This window comes from Carcharodon carcharias, chromosome 3 (assembly GCF_017639515.1).
Source record: "Carcharodon carcharias isolate sCarCar2 chromosome 3, sCarCar2.pri, whole genome shotgun sequence".
NCBI classification, from domain to species: domain Eukaryota; kingdom Metazoa; phylum Chordata; class Chondrichthyes; order Lamniformes; family Lamnidae; genus Carcharodon; species Carcharodon carcharias.
This window is the reverse complement of record NC_054469.1, coordinates 42,188,612-42,209,973: the sequence shown is the minus strand read 5'-3', so window position 1 is coordinate 42,209,973 and position 21,362 is coordinate 42,188,612. Positions and strand designations below refer to the sequence as shown.

Sequence of the window (21,362 nt, the reverse complement as noted above, 5' to 3'; positions counted from 1 at the left end):
AACCCCCCAAAACTTACCTGGCCCTGGACTCCCAGGACTTAAGACTTTGGGGATTGCTTGCAGTCATAGTCCTGTCCACTGTAGCTTCTGCTGCTGCTGGAGCTAGAAAGCTGCTGGCTAATCAGATCAAGGCCTCCCAAGTGAGGGGTGGAAGCCCCGCCTCCAGCCAATTAATACTCGAAGCAACGAAACGGCTGTGGAGCAGCCAGTAACGGCGGGGACGTGCTTGACATCGATGTCTCAGATGCTGGGAAGGGAAATTTGCCACCTGAAAAATCATGGCTGTGATGTTGATCGAGGGATAAATATTGGCCAGACCATCAGGAATAACTCACCCAGTTATTCTTTGAAATCCTGCCATGGGATCTTCTACATCCACCAGAGCAGGCAGATGGGACTTCAGTTTAACAGATTATCTGAAAACCAGCACCTCTGACAGTGCAATGCTCTCTCTGTACTGCACTGGACAATCAGCCTTGATTTTTGCACTGGAGCACAAGTGCAAGTCGTACAGTTCCAGAAAAGTCAACATGTTCAATAAATAAAGCCTGCAGCAGCACCAAACAACTGTAATTATAAATGATAAATGGTAATTATAAATAAGCTGTCTATTAATAAAACAATGAGTCCCATGCTTTGGGATTTGATCCACCAAAATTTGACACCAAACCACATAAAGAGGTATTAGGAGAAATGAGGAGATTATTCAAAGAGGTAGGTTTTAAGGAGCATTTTAAAGGAGCAAAGCGAGATGGAGCAGCTTAGGGAGAGAATTCCAGTGGGAAAGGCCAGATAGCGGAAGGCATGGCCAGCAATGTGGAGCGATTAAAATTGGGAGCACTCACAATGTCAGAACCTCTTTTTATTTTTTCATGCTGGTGTCACTGGCAAGACCAACATTTGGTTGCCCATCCTGAATTGCCCTTTAACTGAGTGGCTTACTAAGCTATTTCAGAGGGTAGTTAAGGGTCAATCACATTGTTGTGGGTCTGCAGTCACATGTAGGCCAGACCAGGTAAGGATGGCAGATTTCCTTCTCTAAAGGACATTAGTGAAGCAGGTGGGTTTTTCCAGCTAACTTTTCAATTGAATTTAAATTCAGCCAGCTGCCATGCTGGGTTTGAGCCCATATCCCTAGTGAATTGGCCTGGGCCTCAGGGTTACTAACCCAGGGACATTACCACTGCACCAACATTTCCCCATAGAAGAAGTGCAAGAGCACAGGGATCTTGGAGTGGATTACAGAAACAGGGGAGGGTAAGGCCATGGAGAGATTTGAAAACAAGGAAGAACATTTTAAAATTGAGCATTGCTGCACTGGGAGCCAATGTCAGTTCAGCAAGCAGAGGAGATGAGGGGTGAATGGGATTTGGTGCAAGCAGTGGTTTGGATGAGCTTAAGTCTATATAGGGTGGAAAATTGGAGGCTAGCGGCCAGCCAGGAGAGCTTTGGAATAGTCAAGTCTAGAAGAATCAAAGGCATGAATGATGGTTTCAGCGGCAGATGAAGCAGCGCTGGGATCAGGTGATGTCACAGAGGTGGAAAAGGAGATTTCATATTTAAGATTCACCAACAAAGCTGATGCCTCACAGAAGTGAGAGTCATACTTACAAAAAATCAGTCTCGCTCTTTAGCTCTGCCACAGGCTGGAACACCAGGGTACGTCTACACATGCCCAGTAAACAGGCAGTGTCTAGACTATTTGCAAATACTCTCCCTGCATATTAAAAAAAATATAGAATAGGTCAAACGAACAACACATAGGTTTTGTTTGAAATTCACAGTTTATGCTTCTAAATGGAAGAAGATTTGGAGATTTTTTTTAAAAAACAAGATCTATACTGGAGCAGATCAACAGTAGCTGAAGCATGCAATTTTTAAAAATGTATTCGTTCATAGGATGTGGGTGTTGCTGGCAGGTCAGCATTTGTTGCTCATCCCTAATTGTCCTTGAACTGCATGGCTAGCTAGGCCATTAAGAGTCAACCACATTGCTGTGGGTCTGTAGTCACATGCCAGACCAGGTAAGGATGGTAGATTTCCTTCCCTAAAGGGCATTAGTGAACCAGATGGGTCTTTATGACAATCAAGGATAGTTTCAGTTCTGTTGAAGGGTCATGAGGACTTGAAACGTCAACTCTTTTCTTCTCTGCTGATGCTGCCAGACCTGCTGAATTTTTCCAGGTAATTCTGTTTTTGTTAAGGCTAGTTTCACATTCACCATCATTGAGGCTAGGTTTTTATTCCAGATTTGTTAATTGAATTTAAACTCCACAAGCTGCCATGGTGGGATTTGAACCCTTGACCCCAGAGAATTAGTCTGGGCTTCTGGATTACTAGTCTGGTGATGTTACCACAATGCCACCATCTCCCCTATAATATAATAGATATGCTACTATCAAAAGTTGAATTGCTGGAACCAAAACAGTAATCACATTCACTCATGGAGATTACGTCAAAGACAAATCTTAGAATTTTACACCTTGTTCCCCCCCAATCAGTCAAGTTATCTGAAGTATAGATAACACCTATTAAAAGAACAAAAAAATAGGAGCAATAGTAGGTCATAGAGGCTCCTAAGCCTGCTCCACCATTCAATATGATGATGGCTGATCTACCTTCACCCACTCGCCTGCCTTATCCCCAAATCCCTCAACTCCTCTAGTGCCCAAAAATCTAATCAACCTCAGTTTTGAATATATTCAACAACTGAGGGTCCAAAGCCACCTGAGCTGGAAAATTCCAAAGATTCACAACTTTGAATAAAGAAACAAAAACAAAAATACCTGGAAAAACTCTACAGGTCTGACAGCATCTGTGGAGAGGAATACAGTTAACGTTTCGAGTCCGTATGACTTTTAAGTCATACGGACTCGAAACGTTAACTGTATTCCTCTCCACAGATGCTGTCAGATCTGCAGAGTTTTTCCAGGTATTTTTGTTTTTTTTTTTGAATTTCCAGCATTCGCAGTTTTTTGCTTTTATTTGAATGAAGAAATTTCTCTTCATCTCAGTCCTAAGTGGCCAAGATCCCAAGTACTGGACTCTCCAGCCATCAGAATCAGCTTCTCTGCATCTACTTTGTCAAGAATTTTACATCTTTCAATGAGATCACCTCTCATTCTTCTTCAGTCCAGAGAATGTAGGCCATTCTCCTTCCTCTCTCCTCAATATCTCTGTATAAGGTGCATCAGGGAGACAGTGCATATGAATACAGGAGGTTCTACATTACACAGTGATGGAGAGAGAAGTATTAAAAATTTAATTCTAACCATTAGGTAAAATATACGGTGTTTGATGGAGTGGGGGGGGGGGGTAATTACTCCACATTTAGTTCAAACATATTTTCAGTTTTGTATGTACCATACAATTGTCCACTTTTATACATTTACTGACATTTTATAGTTAGTGTAGATGAACTCTGGTAAACCACTAGGAGAGTAACATTGCTGAGGGCTAGCTTCTTGCTTTTCTACTGTCATTGGGCACTGCTCTTTTGTAAGCCTACCATCTCAGGAGGTCATGGCTGGTTCAGGTAGTGCTACCCATATAAATGTTGGTAAAATACGGATATTAGTCTGTGATGCCGACACAACTAAAGCAGAATCCTACTAAGGGTTGATTTGAAAGAAGGGAGCATAGGCACAGAAAATGACTATATTATGATGTGCTTCTGACTACAGATAGAAATGGGTCAACAACGGAGTCTTAAAGTACTTTTGTGTAGAGAGTAGGAAACCTCCTTGGGAAAAAAATAAAATGATGTATTGCAGTATGTATATAGATGGACTATAATAGCTCAGTGCACTCAGTGGGATATAACCCCTTCATTTGACAGCAAGTCACAAAACCTTGGGTCTGCATTGCAATTGGTTCTGTTGAGGTCAGGTCAATTTTAATTCAGGTGCCATTATCGGAGGGAGAACCATGTATAGACAGCCTCCCAACCAAGGTACAATCATCTAAGAATGTGATTATATTGGATCTGCTGAAATCAGTAGCAGCTGTCTCTCTTGCTACAGAAAATTACAGATACACACTGTAGACTGCTGAGCCAGTAAAGCACATATAGCAAACTTGCCTTCAGTAACACACAATCAAAATCTAATTACTGTAATTTGCAGGAGGGCCTTCAGTGATGTGGTGTGCACGAAGATAAATCAAACTGTATGTAGACCCTTGTAGATTTCTCTCAGGAATTGTATGTGGATTATTCATCCATGTGGCTAAATGTCATAACATTGCAATACCACACTGTTTTAAAAAGATTTTAAAATATTTGAGACCTGGACACTCTTTCCTAACTGGGAATTTAAGTCTTGTTGCTGTAAAGCCTATAAGATCTCAGTGACAAGTCATTTGATGAAGTTGGTGCAAAATCATACAATTGCTATGAATCAAGAATCCTGAAGAGTCATGCAGACGCAAAACATTAACTCTGTTTTTCTCTCCATGGATGCTGTTAGACTTACTGCATTTTTGCAGCATTTTCCGTTTTTGTTCCAGATTTCCAGCATCTGCAGTATTTTGCTTTTAATCTCTGCTTAAAGCTGCTGCTGCTATTATCTCTTGTTTTACTGCATCCAATGGATGGTAATATAGTTGCAGTTTTAAAAATAAGTAAAGATTAAATTAAGAAACTATCCACCAAGGAGAAATGAATTAATGTGACTTTTCCATTCCTGACGGAGATTTTCTTTTTCAAAGCAGTACAAACTTGTTTTTTTGCTGTTAACTTAATTGAGAACAAAGCAAACCACAGCCACTAATTCTCTGAAAAGGAAAGAGCTGTGCCAAAAATGCACTGAAGTTCAAACATTCCAGGCCTGCACCTGAATTATCTCTGAACACTGTTAATGAGCAGCCTAGTGTTCATGGAACATAAATGTTTTAAAATGTAATACACACAGTTAAGTTATTTAATGGCAAATAACTGTACACAAGACAAAAGCAAAATACTGCAGATGCTGGAAATCTGAAATAAAAACAGAAAATGCTGGAGAAGCTCATGTCTGGCAGCATTTGTGGAGAGAGAGAGAAACAGAGTTAACGTTTCGAATCCTTATGACTCATCTTCAGAGCTCTGAAGAATCATATAGACTCGAAACGTTAACTCTGTTTCTCTCTCCACCGATGCTGCCAGACCTCTTGAGCTTTTCCAACGTTTTCTGTTTTTATATCTGTACATATGTTCCAAATTAGGATATTCACTAAGTTGATTTAGAGACACAAATATCTGTCAGGTTTTTTTTTAAAAACCAAGTCGTCAAATACTTCTAGATTAAGAATTTAGAACGAGTTAGAATTTTTGAAGTGTCAAGATGCCTACAATTTCCTTTGACAGTCACTCTAATTAGGGTACCATTAATATTGAACCATTAACCTCAAATGTAGAGTGATTGAAAAGAAAACATCTGCCATGTTTGGGCTGACAGTTTTGAATAGCTTGGACAGGGAATTAATAAATCTGTCACTATCTTATTAATAAGCAAAATCCATTACCTTCATCTATGCATTCCACGATGTCAGCGAGGGAAGCAAGACAGGACAAAGCAAGGGATAGGTTAACATCTTGTGTTACACAAACGTTCCAGAGAATAATGTAAGGTTTACACAGCAACTATTTGTGCTAATGTGTAAGGGAGACCCAACTAAAGCTATAACTTAGAATAACCTGGCAGTTAAAATGTTAAAATTCAACAGCCAGATGGAAGGCTGCAAGTTGTAACTGCTACTCCCATTTCGATATGTTTCTGGCCATGTTGTTGAATTGAGCAGGACTTACTGAAGGATTAGCACTTCTATCTCAAGGGCAAGGAAAATATATGCATTCCCTGACCCTATTTCAAATCATGCTTCCTGTCAAATAAAGTGGCATCAGTTGAAGTCATGGAAGCTCACAGCTCAGACCATTTTGCCTTCTAAGTTGTAAGATATAATGCCATGGTGCACAAATTCACTCTTAGAAGGATGCAATTTTTCTAAACATTAATTCCCAAATTTTCACAAAAATGACCAGTCATTCCCTCCCTTTCCTCCTCTTATTAGTCATCTAAATCTTTTAAAGTTTTCCTCAAAAGAATTTAGAAATAGAACTTGCTCAGTTTTCCTAAATAACATCTTAGCAGCCTGTAGTGACACAACAAAGTACAGCACAAATCTCTGAACATCTTTCCAGAGTATATAACGATGATGCTGCTCTCTTCATCAACACTGACACACTGACAATGTATCATCTACCCACTAATATTTAGACCCTACCACAAAAAATAAATGCTGGAGTTGTATTGGTGACTCAGGTAGCCCCAATCAAGGTAGCAGTTCAGGGTTCTCACAATTTTCAAATCTTAAATATACAGCAAAAGGCACATTAGTGTAGTGACTTAGCACATTGGCATCATCAGCTGATGGCAAATGGACTTCCATAGTGTAAAGGTGATGGCTCTCTGCCACAAACCACTTTATAAAGTTGTTTTGTTCTCTGTTTCCAGGAGACATTCATGGCAACTGCTATCATATTGCTCATGTTGCAACCTGGTTAAATTCTCAGCCCAGTCATATAGCAAAGTGGTACTGAGATCTACTGTTGTTACAATCTTCTTGACATCAGGGAAGTCTGTGCCAGAGACATTCGCAAGTGTTACTTCTGAGCTAAATTAATATTTTGGTATTACCATCACTGCTCAAAATCCACAGGAAGCAGTTTTGCATCATGATGGCAACCATAAGCTTCCAAGACCAAACATCCATTTGAAAGTTCTGAAATAAAGGCCCGAGGATGGAATTTTCATCATTACATGGTGGAGATGCGAAAGCATTTTTCACTTCACCTTGGATCTAATTCCAATCCACAATTCGGCAGTATATTTTGATGTCTCCTGATTGAGGTACACTAACCTAATTCTCAGCTGTTGAACTTCGTTCTCGGACTTGACTCCTGCACATTAACTTGCTGCCTAGTGCCACTGCTAACTCCCTTAACACAATTACCCACTCAGTATAATCATGCATTGCCTTGCAAAGCCTTGAGAGCCAGGTGCACGACACATCCTGTCCAATTACACTCAGGTGCCAGAATCAACATGTTAATACTGATCTGGCTTCACTAACATCTCCCAGGTCTCAGCTACACTAAATTACGCACATTACTAAATTTCAGTGCTATCTTTAATACACTAGGACTTTGGAACTCAATTATTGAATATGACCCTCTCTTTGCCTTGGACTATTATTTTCACATTGTTATTGTTATTTTTGTGAAGCTGTAAGGCGGTGTTATGTACTATGGTAAGCCAACTCTCACAACTGCACAGATTTTGTGCATTTAAAATGAAAATTACTAGATTTAATTTTAAAGAATGCTGTGCTTTAAATAAGAGAATTCAGTTATATAGAATCACTCTTAAATGAAAAATCACTAATTAATGAAGGACAAATGTATCTGAGCTGAGAAATTTGAGATCATTATGATCTGTTAGAAAGTATGGAAAGGCTATGACATCTGCTGATTTTTGTTCTGCAAAGATCTTTCAGAGTTCTACACAATGTTTTCTTTACAGAACTGCATATCTGATATGCTAACATGACCAGTGTCAACATATCACAGATTCAGAGAACAATCTTTTGATATTCCAAGTCAACGAGATCTACATTCCTTCCAAGCACATTTACCACTGTTGCTCTGACCAGAAATGCCTCTGCCAACACATTTTTATTATCCTTTCATGGGATGTGGGCATCACTGGACTGGCAAAACCTGTATTTAACTGCCCTTGAACTGAACATTTCAAAGGATAATTAAATGTCAATCACATTGCACCTGGAGTCACACATAGGCCAGACCAGGTAGGGGTGATAGATTTCCTTTCCTAAAGGACATCAGTGAACCAAGTGGGTCTTTATGACAATTGATGATGGTTTCATTGTCATCATGACTGAGACTTGCTTTATGTTCTAGATTTATTAATTGCATTTAAATTCCACCAACTGCCATGGTGGGATTTGAGCCCATATCCCCAAAGCATTAGCCTGGGCCTCTGGATTACTACTGCAGTGACTATGCCACCATCTCCTCCTATAGTTTGGTATAACCCAAAGGAGGTTACTACTGTACAGACATGCCTGCATGCATTGCAGGTGTTCTGGATATTGTAAAGAGCAGTGTACATCTGCAGTTCAATTTTAGAATAACTGAATAGAAAACAGCTAGAGTTTTGTTCAAGATTTGGAACCAAGATTAAGGGCCAAGGACTATAGAATGGGACACCACAGGAGGTTGAAAGAAACAAAACGAAAGACAAGATAAGTCAGAGACTTGGGGTGATAGCTGAACTGCATCGTCTGAAGGCCTCATACATACAGGACTTTGATTCAGCCAAGTGTCAACCAAATAATTCTAGAATGATATACTGTTGGAAATCATGGATCTGAACTTGGTAAGTCCCAAGTACTATCAACCAGTTATCCTGATTCACAAATGGAATCTGGAACAGTAGTCCAATCGTTTAAATACTTCTTGCTCATTAGGGTGGTCCTAGCTGACTAAGTAGCAGGAAGCCTATGGGTGCCATGTGCTGCTATACCACTGTGTGCAGCAATACCACTGGAGCCTACATATGTAAGCCTTTGCCAAATTGTGCCCAAGTCCTCAGGAATTAGAATGTGCCCCTCTATATTAGGTTAACAGAAACTCGACTTTGGCACAGTTCTCAAGTTGCATTGTTTGGCGATGAAGCATGCTGCTAGGCTCTTAAACATTAGATACCCCTGGCTGACAAAGTATAGGGGAGTACTGATTGGCTGACCCCATGCTTCAAAAGATTAAAGAATGCAGTCAGAAAGAGATAAAGGAAGTGGTATAGAGTTACACATTTTTAGATGAATTAGAGTCCCAATTTCAACAGTGGGTATTAGGAGGAAAATGTTCAGAAGAGCATAACAGTAGTAATAAAAGACAAGAAAAGTTATGATACTGGGAATGAAACAGCGCAAGAGAGAGAATGAAGACGGTGGAGACCAAAGCTGAGAAAGGTATCATTTTCTCCATAACGTCACAATAAAGACTTCCTCAAATCATTTTGAAGGAAGCATCTTCAGTACTTAACGATTACCAACACAACTTAAAACATTTAACATAGTGCTTAAAAATCCATTTGTGAAATAAATAGAAATCTAATTTTGCATTTATTATTGTTTCATTTAACACTAGATTTTAAAATACGAATTAATAAATTGGCCATTCAACAAACTAAATAATAAAATCTTGCATTTATTACAAACTTTACTGACTAGTTACAAATCAATAGTCTTAAAATCACGCTCCCCATTACCTTGTCTGTAGGTTTCTGAGAGTTTCTTTGTGATCCATTGCATGGCTTTGGCAGAAATCTTAGTTCCAAAGTTTCTATCAAAAGGAGATGGTGATCCACCCTGACAATTATAAAATTACAACACCAATTAGTATATTCCCGGAGAGAAAGTAGGTACAGTTTGAAGACTCAGTTGGATTCCTTTTACTTTAAATTTATTAAGGACTAAAACCTTTAAGAAGAATTACTAACTATATACAATATTTTAACTCTCTCCACCAATCCAACATTTCTAACTCTTGACTATATCAGTAGGTAAGAGTTATGCGTACTGCATCCTCCCTTATAGGTTTGCTAAGAAAGATAAATGGCTCCTGTGCCTGTCCATTTCAGAGTGGTTCTGAAAATCGTGTTCTAGATCTCTTACAATATCCAGTTTCTACTGAGCTAATGGGTCAAGCTGATTACCGAATGAAGTAGGTATGAGGTGCCTCATGTATCAGCAAACTATTCCACCCTGACCATTGGATTCTATGAGGCTCTTGTGAAATTTGCAGTAGGAATCGCAGTCCCTGGCTAAGTTTTGTAATGACTTCACAGGCTCCTGAACATCACACTGATTACTTGGCTCTCTCTTCACATTGTGATTCCTTCTCCTTTGTGAATTCAAAATCTCTTGTCTGAACAAATACAGAATAACCAACTTTGAGATTTTAGCTCTCCTGATTCTTTGCAGCATTTCCTCACAAGCTCTGAGGGATTTTAGATATTTTTTTTTTTAAACTGTATTCCACAATTATTTTGTATGCTTCATTTTTCTGCATAAGGTTCCTTATTTCATAAAAGCACAACACTTGATAGGAAGGACCAGGAATAGCCCACATAAGTGCAGTCTTCTTCAAATGTATTTTTTATAAACTGCAGTTTGATTTTGAGGTGGAGCCTTTTTTGAGAGCGGCAAGGTTCAGCATTTGAGCTTCACAACACATTTCCTTTCTATTTCCCTCAAGATCTTAAAATAGATTTTAAAGATTTTCTTTGAGCTTGTCTCCCAGAGTCCATCGCATCAATTTTTAAGGTTCAGTCTAAATCCTAGCATTGATTTTCTTAATTGCTGAACAATGTAACCATTCTGTGGTGTTTTGCTTTCTCTATTAATGTCCCCATAAAAATTCCTCACACATCTAATTATAACCAAAGCAAAACAAGTTTTTTGTTGGTTCTGTTAGGGTTCCCCCTCACCCCCTTTTTATCCATAAACTGAATCAGGAGGTGCAGTAACACCAATTTTATTGATTTAACTTCCAGATCCTTATCCAAAATTTAATTCTTTGTCCAATAGTTTTAAAGCCTTCAATAGAAAAACCCTTAAATATTTTTTATCAAGATCTGCATTATTGCTTTTCTTTGAGCATTTCCAACATGGGTCCACTTTGCTGACATTCTGGTTTTGTTCTTTGTTGTCTGATCCTTTCAAAGTGCTCCACCTAATTTCTCAATTCTTCCTGTTCAGCTTCATCTGCAAAGGTGACTTTATTCACAAGCTCAACAGAAGGATGCAAACTTTCAAACTCTGAATTAAAATTTCCATGCTAGGAAATAAAGATCTTTCATCCATTGAGTTGTACGGCAGCATATTCAGAAGTTTACTGCTGGGGTCAGTCTCCCACCTTTCCACTGAAGCTATATTTTTTTCCCTCCTTTTACGGCATTTTATTTGCTTTGTTAGGACTGGTGTATTTTTCCATACTAAACGTCACGCATAAAGATTCAGTCAGATTCCTGTCACTTGCATTTAACAGGTTTATTAAGGGCAGAATCTTCCGGTCGGCTTGTGAGGGCAGGCCCGAAATGCTGACGTGTAAAATGACACAGTTACATGAGGGGACATGTTCAAATAAATTTTAAATAATTTCTGTCATGATTTTATTATACAGAGATTTCTGCACTCTTTCACACGCATGCACAGAAGAGCACAGTCCCTGACTCTCCCTCCTCCCCTCGCGCACGCAGGTAGCGCTGAGTGCTTTGGCCAAGCATTACGCTGGATCAGCCTTAATTGGCCCACCCACGTAAAATGGTGGCGCGCAACTGATCGCGGGTGGCGACTCGCTCCACGCCCGCCCCTGCCCAGCCCACCTGCCATAGGAAAAATCCAGGCCTAAGAGAAGATCACAAAGAATTATTTCCAGCACATCGTGACATTCAGACTTCTTCTCTTGCTTTCACTGGGAAGTCATGCTTGCTTTCTTAGAAACCGGTGCTTAATGCTAAATGAAATTACAATTTAACAAGCAAAAAGTCATACAGTGGTAAAGGTGGAATAGTGTAACTGAAGATCCACTGCACTGTCACCAACATTCATCAGAACTGCAATTCACAGTTAAAATGAAAGGACTTCACTGAAAACAAGAACATGAGTGAGTATAACAGCCTAATCATTTTACCTGTTGCATATGACCCAGGACATTTTTCCGGCAGTCAAACACACCCTTCCCTTCTTCACTGTATAACTGATAGATGAAGTCCGTTGTGTAATTTTCACTGCAGTTTTCATTTCTGTAACATATGCAAAAAGGTGAAAGATTGGGCTGGAGTTTTTGCAGCCCATTGGAGCGGGGACTTTAGCAGCTGGGCCCACTTAATCTTGGGAGGCCCCACGACAGTCTCCTGCCGGCAGCAAAACCTCCCCCTCAATTAAGTAGAAGGGCAAAGAGGGGCTGACAGGGGATTCCCAGCCATTGGCAGCAGGAGCCAATTGACATCCATTATCCTGGATCCCATCACAATTTAGTGGTGCCGCAGGAATTAAATGGGAGGCATATGACTTTCCCGCACCCCCCTAGCCATCAATCGGCATCCCTTTTCTCCTCTAGTATAAATTGTTGTGATTGTTTGAAACTTGGCATTCTTGCGTTTGTCCTGATGAATGCAAGATGAACACATTCCGTAACACGCATCTATTTACAGCAATATTCTTACGAAATAGGTTTGGCAAAAATAATTTTTTAAAAACACTGAATTGAGACACTGGTCCAGAATTTGCTGCATGCTCAGTTTGACATTTTCCCGCACTCTTCAGATCAATCTTTTATGCACTGCAGGTTGCTGGAAGTGCAAGTTAATAGCAGCGTGGCGAGGCCAAGGGGGCATGTGAGACTATGGTGAATGATGGGTACAACAGTCCATCTTTCACACAATCAGATTTAAAGACTGAGAAGGAAACAGGAATGGCAGAGAGGGAATTGGGGGTGGTTACAGCCAAATTATGCACAGAAAGAGAAATAAAGAGATGGGAAGAAAAACTGGATTGAAAGAGAGGGGGCGGGGGGAAAAAACCAGAGAAGAAAAGTAATTAAAAAAAAATTCTATGAACAGTTCAAAATCTGCAGGAATGAGTCCCTGCAGTTTCAGCTGTTCCCTTTCTGGGCCAGAGAGGTTGAATGGCATTGCAAGAGCACAGATTCCATTAAAAGTTTACTTACACTGTCAAGAACCAGCTCTAGCCAGCCCAAAGCGGTTAGGTTAAATGATAATTAATACACAATTGCAACAATTTCTTGAAACTCACAGCGAGCTGCTGTTTTTGTGAAGCTAATGACAGAGTAGCATAAATTGGCCAGCGATTTGCAGTGGTTCACGTTCAAGCAGTTTGCCTTCCTTGCCATGAATTGCTGGAGGATTGATACATTAATAATGCCTTGCACGTTAAATGCTGTGCTATTTTGCATGCAAATGCTGGCCCATTGATGCAATTCTCACCTGAGCACCAAACCCCGTTGGACACTCGTCTTCATCTTTCCTGTTAAGTGTTCCACATTTGACTGAAAGACAAAAAGTTAAAATGCGTAACGCAAATGTCACATTTTAGGCTAATTGGATATCTTTTTCACTGAAACAAATCAGAAATCATGTCAGCTCTGAAGAAAAGTCATACAGACGCGAAACATTAACTCTGTTATTCTCTTCACAGATGCTGCCAGACCTGCTGAGTTTTTCCAGTATTTTCTGTTTTTATTTCAGAAATCACTTCAGATTGGACTCTAAAGCAGTGTGGATGGGCAAAATAAAGCATCAAAAGTATTTCCCAAAGACTGTAAACATTAAACAATTACTAATAAAAACAAAAAAAAAATGCTAGAAATGCTCAGCATGTCTGGAAGCAACTGCGGAGAGCGAAACAGAGATAACGTTCCAGGTCAGTGATGCTTCATCAGATTTCAGAATGGTTAGTTAAGACTGCCTTGGTAGTTGATAAATTTCTCACACCCATCATTTTGAGCCCTGAGTACTCAGTAGTATGGAAGATCTTCGCTTCTGGGCATAAACAAAATGTTTGACCACTTTCTTGTTCTAATTCATCTCGTCACTTTGAACGCTGGAGTACACATCCATCAACTGTAACAATGCAGAATCATATCTTTAATGAGACATCACACTAGTCACAAATTCATTTACGGCACAGGAGACGACCATTTGGCCTATCGAGTCCATGCTGGCTCTCCGTGGAGCAATCTAGCCTGTCCCACTGCCCATCCCCACCCCTCTTCAATCCTGTAAACTGGGAAGTTAATTTCCATCAAGTGCCCACACAATTTCCTTTTTAAATGATTGATTGTTTCCCCATTCACCACCCTCATGGGCTGCGAGTTCCAGGTCATTACCACTTGCAGCGTAAAAATAAGTTTCTCCTCACATTCCCCCACATCTTTTGCTCAAAACCTTAAATCTGTGCCTCTTAGGCCTTATAATATCAACTAATAGGAAAACATTTTCATTTTCTACCTTATTGCATGCTGCCATAATCTTTTATACTTCTATCAAATCTCCTCTCAATCTCGTCTGCTCCGAGGAGAACAGCCCGAGCTTCTCCAGCCTAACCTTGTCACCGAAATCCCCCAACCCTGGAATCAAACTGGCAAATCTCTTCTGCACCCTCTTAAGGACCCTCACGTCCTTCCTAAAATGTGATCAGAATTGGACACCATAATTGCAGTCTAACCAGAGCTTTATAAAGGTTCGGCAAAACGTCTTTGTACATTCCAATATGTGTTTTCAAGAAATCAAACGTCACAATCCAGTTGGACACTCAACTCCTATACTAATTCTACCTTAGATCCCTACATTCCATGCATACTACCACTAAATCACAGTACGTCAAAAATACATAAAAATTGACAAATATGCCATCAGAAGAACATCATGTAGACAGCAAGATCATTTTGCTCTGCTCAATCTTGCCTAACCATTCTATTCCACCATATATGGCCTAATTCATATTTTTTCCTTCATTCTTTCATGGAATGTGGGTGTTGTTGCCAAAGCCAGCATTTTGTTGCCAATCCCTAATTGCCCTTGAACTGAACATTTCAGAGGAGGGTTAAGAGTCAAGTACATTGCTGTGGGTCTGGAGTCACATGTGGGCCAGACTGGGTAAGGATTACAGATTGATTTCCCTAAAGGACAGTAGTGAACCGGAGGGGTCATTGTGACAATCAATGATGGTTTCAGGGTTACCATCATTGAAACTGCTTTGCATTCCAGATTTATTAATTGAATTTAAATTCCACCAGCTGACGTGAAGGTGAAGCCCCTGATAGTTCCTCTACCACCACCCCAGCAGAGAACGATCTTTGTTTAAGTAATTATGTACATGTTCTGAAATAAGATTATCCTTCATTAACCCTCAGAAAATAATTTGAAATACAGTTACATTAAATTATAGCAAAGGAGGCAGCCATTCAGTCCATTGTGTCTATACCAGATCTTTGAAGAGTTATCAAATTTGCCTCACTCCCCTGTTCTTTACCAATAACCCTATAAATTTATTCCTTTTAAGTGTATATTGTAATTCTCTTTTTAAAATTACTACTGAATCTGCTGCCACCTATTCAGGCAGCACAATCCCGATCAAAACAGCTCACTGCATATAAAATACTTCTCATCATCCCTCTTTTTTTCACCAATTATCTTAAATCTGTGTCCTTTGGTCATTGAACCTTCTGCCAGTGAGTACAATTTCTTTCTATCCACCATGTCAAAACCCCTCAACCTCAGGTTACATAATTCAATTTTCACCTCATAGATCTATGGCTTGAAGGAGTTTAGGACATTACAAGGTATCAGAGTCATGTCCTCGGTCCAACTATCTTTAGCTGCTTCATCAATGACCTTCCCTCCATCATAAGGTCAGAAGCGGGGATGTTTGCTGATGATTGCACAATGTCCAACACCATTCTCAGCTCCTCAGATACTGAAGCAGTCCATGTCCATATGCAGGAAGATATGGACAACATCCAAACTTGGACTGATAAATGACAAATAACATTCATGCCACACAAGTGCCAAGCAATATGCATTTCCAACAAGAGAGATTCTAATTATCTCCCCCTAACATTCAATAACATTACCACTGCTAAATCCCCCACCATCAGCATCCTGGGGGTTATGACTGAACAGAAGCTGAACTGGACCAGCCATATAAATACTGTGGCTACAAGAGCAGGTCAGAGGCTGGGAATTCTGTAGCAACTAACTCACCTCCTGACTCCCCAAAGCCCAGCCACCATCCATTTGGCAAAGTCAGGAGTGTGGCTTGCCTGTATGAGCACCGCTCCAACAACACTTATGAAGCTCAACATCATTCAGAACAAAGTTACCCGCTTGATTTGCACTCCATCCACCATCTTAAACATTTACTTCCCCAGTGGCAGCAGTATGTGCCATCTACAAGATGCACTGCAACAGCTTACTGACGCACCTTCCCAACCTACAACCTCTACCTCCTAGAAGGACAACGGCAGCAGATGATGGAAATATCACCAACCACAAATTCCCCTCCATGTCACACACCGTCCTGGCTTGGAACTATACTGCTTTCCTTTCACTGTCACTGGGTCGAAATCTTGGAACTCCCTCCCTAACAGTACTGTGGATGTACCTACACCACATGGACTGCAGTGGTTCAAAAAGGCAGCTCACCACCACCTTCTCAAGGGCAATTAGGGATGGGCAATAAATGCTGGTCCAGCCAGAGACACCCACATCCTGCAAAAAAGAATTAAAAAAGGTATACTGTTACAAGGTTTTACTGCTCTTTGTTTAAATGGAAAATACTTGGTGGGAGATAAGGAGAGTCCTACTCTGTTTCAGGGCTAAATGTCAAAAAATGCCTTTATTTTTTATATTATATTTTGTTTTCTAGGATTAATGCCATAATAAAGGCCACACCTAATGTCAGTGTCTTCTACTAACAGCAGTGCTCGTTTCAGTGTCAAAGAGAGCTTGCAATATCATCCAGCCCAAGAAATTATATCCCTGGATCTGCTGGCAGTCTAAGGGCTGTTTATAAAATGAAACTTGTACAATTAACTTAGAAATAATTTTATTATCTTCTAAATGAATTTATACTGTAAATATTTAAAGATTTCTCTTCCAATAATTAATAAAAGTGTATTACATTTTCACTTTTTATATTGCTGCTCATCATTCTATCCACCACTCGGTGGGACTAATTTGCATGGGATGATGAATTCCCAGCTTTACTGAGTTGAGCAAAACTTAGGCATAATATTTCTCAATTTCTGAGAATCATAGGCCAGAATTTCGACCTTGATGGGCGGGTGGGCGGGCCCCACTGGCTCGGTGGCGGGCAGGCAGCCGAACTCTGCCGCCGAAACGGGGCCGGCTGCCATTTTGCGTGTGCAGGCCAATTCAGGCCCGCCCAGCGGCCTGCCCGACAGGAAGCGCTATGTGCTTCCTGTGCAGGGGGTGGAGGGATTCCCCATCTGTCAAACTGCGCTGTTTTGCGCGTGCACACGAAAGAGCACACTGCTCTCTTAGACTAAGTGCTGTCTCAGGGAGAGCGCTGAATGTTTAAAAAACTTTAAAAATAGAGAAATAAAAACATTATTAACACGTCCCCCTCATGTGACACTGTCACGTGAGATGAGACATGTTAATAAATATGCGTGAAACTTTAATAAACTTTTTTTAAAAATGGAGATGAAACCTCATCCTGCCAGCGGATGAGGTTTTATCTTTCTTCAGAAGCCCACTGGGGTTCCTGGCCTGCCCGCCAGCCTTAAGGTTGAGCTTAATGATCCTGTCAATGGCCTCAATTGGCCCTTGACAGGTTGGCGGGCGAACAGTAAATTTTCTGTCCGCCCGCCTTCCTAAAAATTTAAATGGACCGGGATGACATCAGGGGTTTCTCCCAACGTCATTTTCTCGTCGGCGAGTGGGCCCCACCCCCAAATCGCCAACGGGAGATTTCTGGCCATTGTCTTTTAAGAATCATGGCACAGAAACTTGCAAATATTGCTGTACTGTGAAAAGAAAATGAAAAAAAAAACAAAATTACTGCTACAAGAGAGGGGGAAAAACTTCAAGAGCCAACCTCGACTGAACACACGCAGCAGTAATAAAATGGAAAGAATAAAGTTCTTTCAAATGGTATGAAATAGGAACAATGGAAGCAGATTTTAAACAAGAATCACAGAACTGGAGTGTACAGAATAACTCAGCTTCAAATAAGAATACACAGAAATCACCCTCAGATAGATGAAGTAGATATGCAGAATTGAGTCAAAAAGCACTTAATGCTCTGTTGATCAACTCTTAAAGGAGCTGGACCAACATCCTAAGAACAGGACTGAGAGATAAACAGTAGTATAGTCAAGAAAAAGATTCATGTTAGTTTTACCAAAGGAAACCAGGAAGAACTACCCTTCATGAATACACAACCAAAATTTGTTTGGAAATTATCAAAAATAAAGACTTTGTAGAATATTTTCAACATTTCTGAAGGAGCATCACAATCTTTCCCTGGTTGGTCCTGGTTTAGTCTGGAAGCGTGATGATGGAAGGCAATAATGGAATTCTGTATTTAGAAAGACCATTCAGGTTCAAAATGGAACAGATTCTTTCCATGACGTTCTTTATGTATTTCAAAGAAAATATTGATTTGACAGGCGCTGCTGAAACAAAGGTTAAAGATAGACTAAGTGCATCAAAGAACATAAATGTGGAAGGCGGCATACCTCACAAAGTTAACTGATGAGAACAATGAAAAAAGAGAAACAGGGTGAATGAGGGAGCAAGTAATGGTTCAACATGCTAAGGTCAGCTCTTCTAGTCTCCATATATTTATATAATGCTATAATTCTACATAACATATAGTCAGCGTGATGGCATATTCCCCACCTGTCTGGATGGGCATAGCTCCAACAATACACAAAAAGCACCACACCACTGAGGACACCTTTTTTGGCATCCCATTCACCATCTTAACATTCACTCTTTCTCATCAGCACAAAGAGGCAAGCAGTGTGTACCTTCTACAAGATGCACTGCAGCGACTTGCCAAGGCTTTTCCAACAGCACAACATCTCCCAAACCTATATGTTATAATGCAAGCTGATGTTATAACCGGACAAGTCAGATCCCAGAGTAAAACTGGCTTGATGGATACTAAATATTTTTTTAAACTGTGGAGGGTAGTTGCGGAACACATTCACGGGAGTCCAGAAGTGTACTTTTAACACAAAGAACAAAACATTTACTAAACAAGAAAAATGAACTATATTATACTAGACAAAAGAGGTTGGAAAGATTTCAATACAAACACTAGTAAATGAGTCAAATCACACTCTTCCTTCACCCCAACTATACCTTTACAGATACGTACAAATTCATAAAGATAACACAATTTACAAAATCTATCTTTTACTCTACTATTCAAGCCAAGTATGCAGCATGTGAACTAGTAGGCAAACGGCGGTTGGACACATCACACTAAAACCAAAAGACAGATGCCACCAAAGTAGATTCTATGGATTTCTCATTAAACCCCCACACCCACAACCGGTCTCACTGAAACTCTATCCTTCTCATGAGGGCTTCCAATCCTGACGCTCAAAGAAGTTGCTTTGGAATTCTCTCCCAAACAATGCTTTCACAACGAGGATCTACCTCTCCAGAGTTTCAATCTCTGCTTCCGATGTTCCTTTCCCCTGGATCTCCAAATCTACTCGAGCTTCACTTTCCACGCACAGTCTTGGATATTCAACCATGCCAAGTAGAACACCAATGCTCCAAAGGCCCATAGTAAGATATCACAAAACTTCGGCTGCCTCCTTAGACCTTCTGGCTTCTCTCAAGCCAACTTTGCTTCAAGTCTGCTGCCTGCAGCCTCTCTAACTTGGGGCCAATTTCTCTGTTCCTTACTTTTGACTCTACTCAACTTGAGCTGTTTCAGATTCTTGTCCTTGTCCCTTAACTTGGTCTGTCTTCTAGGAAACGTTCCTGACCCACTCTCTGGTTTGGGATATTCTTCTTTGTTTGGGAACTTCTCCCTGTTCCCCTCCCATGTCCTACTCCTTGGGGCACCTTCTTTGGAATAGCACTCATCTTCCATGTCACCTGACTTCCTTTTCACACTGTTTCACTTTTGGTCTTTTTTCCCTTGCTGTGTAGAGCTGGTTTCTGATATGAAAAAAAATTCAAAAGTGGACTGCACATGTGCACAGGGCCGGTTCCCAGCCTGAAGACGTAAAAATGGACAGACTGCACATGTGCTTCTCTGGCCGACGCATGTGCAGAAACCCTGAGAAAGAGAAAAAAAAGATCTGCACATGTGCAGAAGTCCTGAGGCTGTAGTTCACCACCCCCGAGGTCCCGATCTCCAATTTTAAGGTAAGTTTGTTTATTTTTTTTCTTGGGTTCATTACGTACAGCCTCTAACCCCTTAGACAAGGTCAACAAGTGCATGGGAACACCATCACCAGTGAGTACCCTTTCAAGCCTACATCACTTTTACATCACTCTTACATGGAAATATAATGTCAATCCTTCATTGTCATTTGATCAAAATCCTGGAACTCCCTCCCTACAACAGTGTGTTTGTGCCTACACCATGTAGGCTGCAATAGATCAAGGTGGCAGCTCAACACCACTTTCTTAAGGAAAATAAATGCTGACCTTGTTAGTGACATGAATGAAAAAAAAGACATGTAGGTAAATACGTATATCCAAACTTGTAAAACAAAGTTTTTAAAAAGTTGCAGCTGGCAAATTGCAGCAAAAATAAATGTTTATTTCTAAAAGGTAAAAAAAACACTGACCTGCAACTCGCGTATGTCAAATTTCTCCTCATAGATGTAGGCAACATCAGCACCAGCAGAAAGGCCACTCATGCTTGCTAGGTAGCCACAGTAACCTCCCATTGTCTCAATAATGAAGACACGGCGTTTTGTTCCACTTGCCGATTGCTTGATACGATCACAGGTCTAACAGGAAAACATCAAGTCAATATAGCAAACGCAAATTAAATTGAGCAGAACAATTCACAATTAATTAAATTTGTTTCATCATCCTTAGTTATTCATCTGCTAGTGCTAGTACAATTACAGAAGATATTTTAAGTTATAAAATGCTAGCAGCATTCAACATTTCTCAAATACATCAGTATAGCTTGTTGTTAAAAAAAACATGCGATTTGGTATTTATAGATGGGCTGGTTCTATAAGTTAGTTATCCAGAATGCTGTTTTCATGGGATAAATATTTTGCCTGAAATGAATTCCCACGTTTGACTGTTTACTATAGAATGTTCAATTTTTACTCTAAACAATGGAATTTACACTAATTTCTTCTAATTTCGAACATCAAACAAAGGCAAATCATTTTATCGGTAACATTTGTTTCACTACAAAATTAGGACCATGCATTTATATTTCATAACATAATGATGATGTGAAAGGTAACTTATAAAAATTCTTTTGGGCCTCAGTGAAGAACATTCAAGTAATGCTTTTTCCACTAAATTACAGAAAATTTGCAAAGTATGTTTAGTGACAATAATTCAGGACAAGGTCCAAATTTAGTTATTCTCACAGCTTACTTCAAAACAGAGAACACTTAAAACAATCATACTCCTGTAAAATTGCACCTTTTCATGGCAAATGTCATTAGAAATTCCCATAAATATAGCAATTTTCAGCAGAAAAAAGCAGAAAAGAATGAAAGCAATAGTGGAAGCAACATGCGACACAAA

At 40.0% G+C, this 21,362-nt stretch overlaps 1 protein-coding gene across 7 annotated transcripts in view; it reads right to left on the bottom strand.

Moving 5' to 3' along the window:
* Nucleotides 1-21,362, bottom strand: part of pfkpa (phosphofructokinase, platelet a) — a 127,971-nt gene that overhangs the window by 1,837 nt on the left and 104,772 nt on the right. For 3 of the 7 annotated variants that reach the window (XM_041183332.1, XM_041183333.1, XM_041183335.1), the window contains 6 exons: nt 20,432-20,596; nt 13,071-13,132; nt 11,756-11,867; nt 9,330-9,429; nt 5,503-5,508; nt 1,612-1,717 (listed from right to left, as the gene is read on the bottom strand). In XM_041183332.1, coding sequence (XP_041039266.1) covers nt 1,612-1,717; nt 5,503-5,508; nt 9,330-9,429; nt 11,756-11,867; nt 13,071-13,132; nt 20,432-20,596 — 551 coding nt within the window. Of the gene's footprint in view, nt 1-335; nt 568-1,611; nt 1,718-5,502; nt 5,509-9,329; nt 9,430-11,755; nt 11,868-13,070; nt 13,133-20,431; nt 20,597-21,362 lie in introns of all 7 variants that reach the window. The other 4 variants (XM_041183336.1, XM_041183334.1, XR_005942559.1 and 1 more) reach the window with 3 other exon arrangements.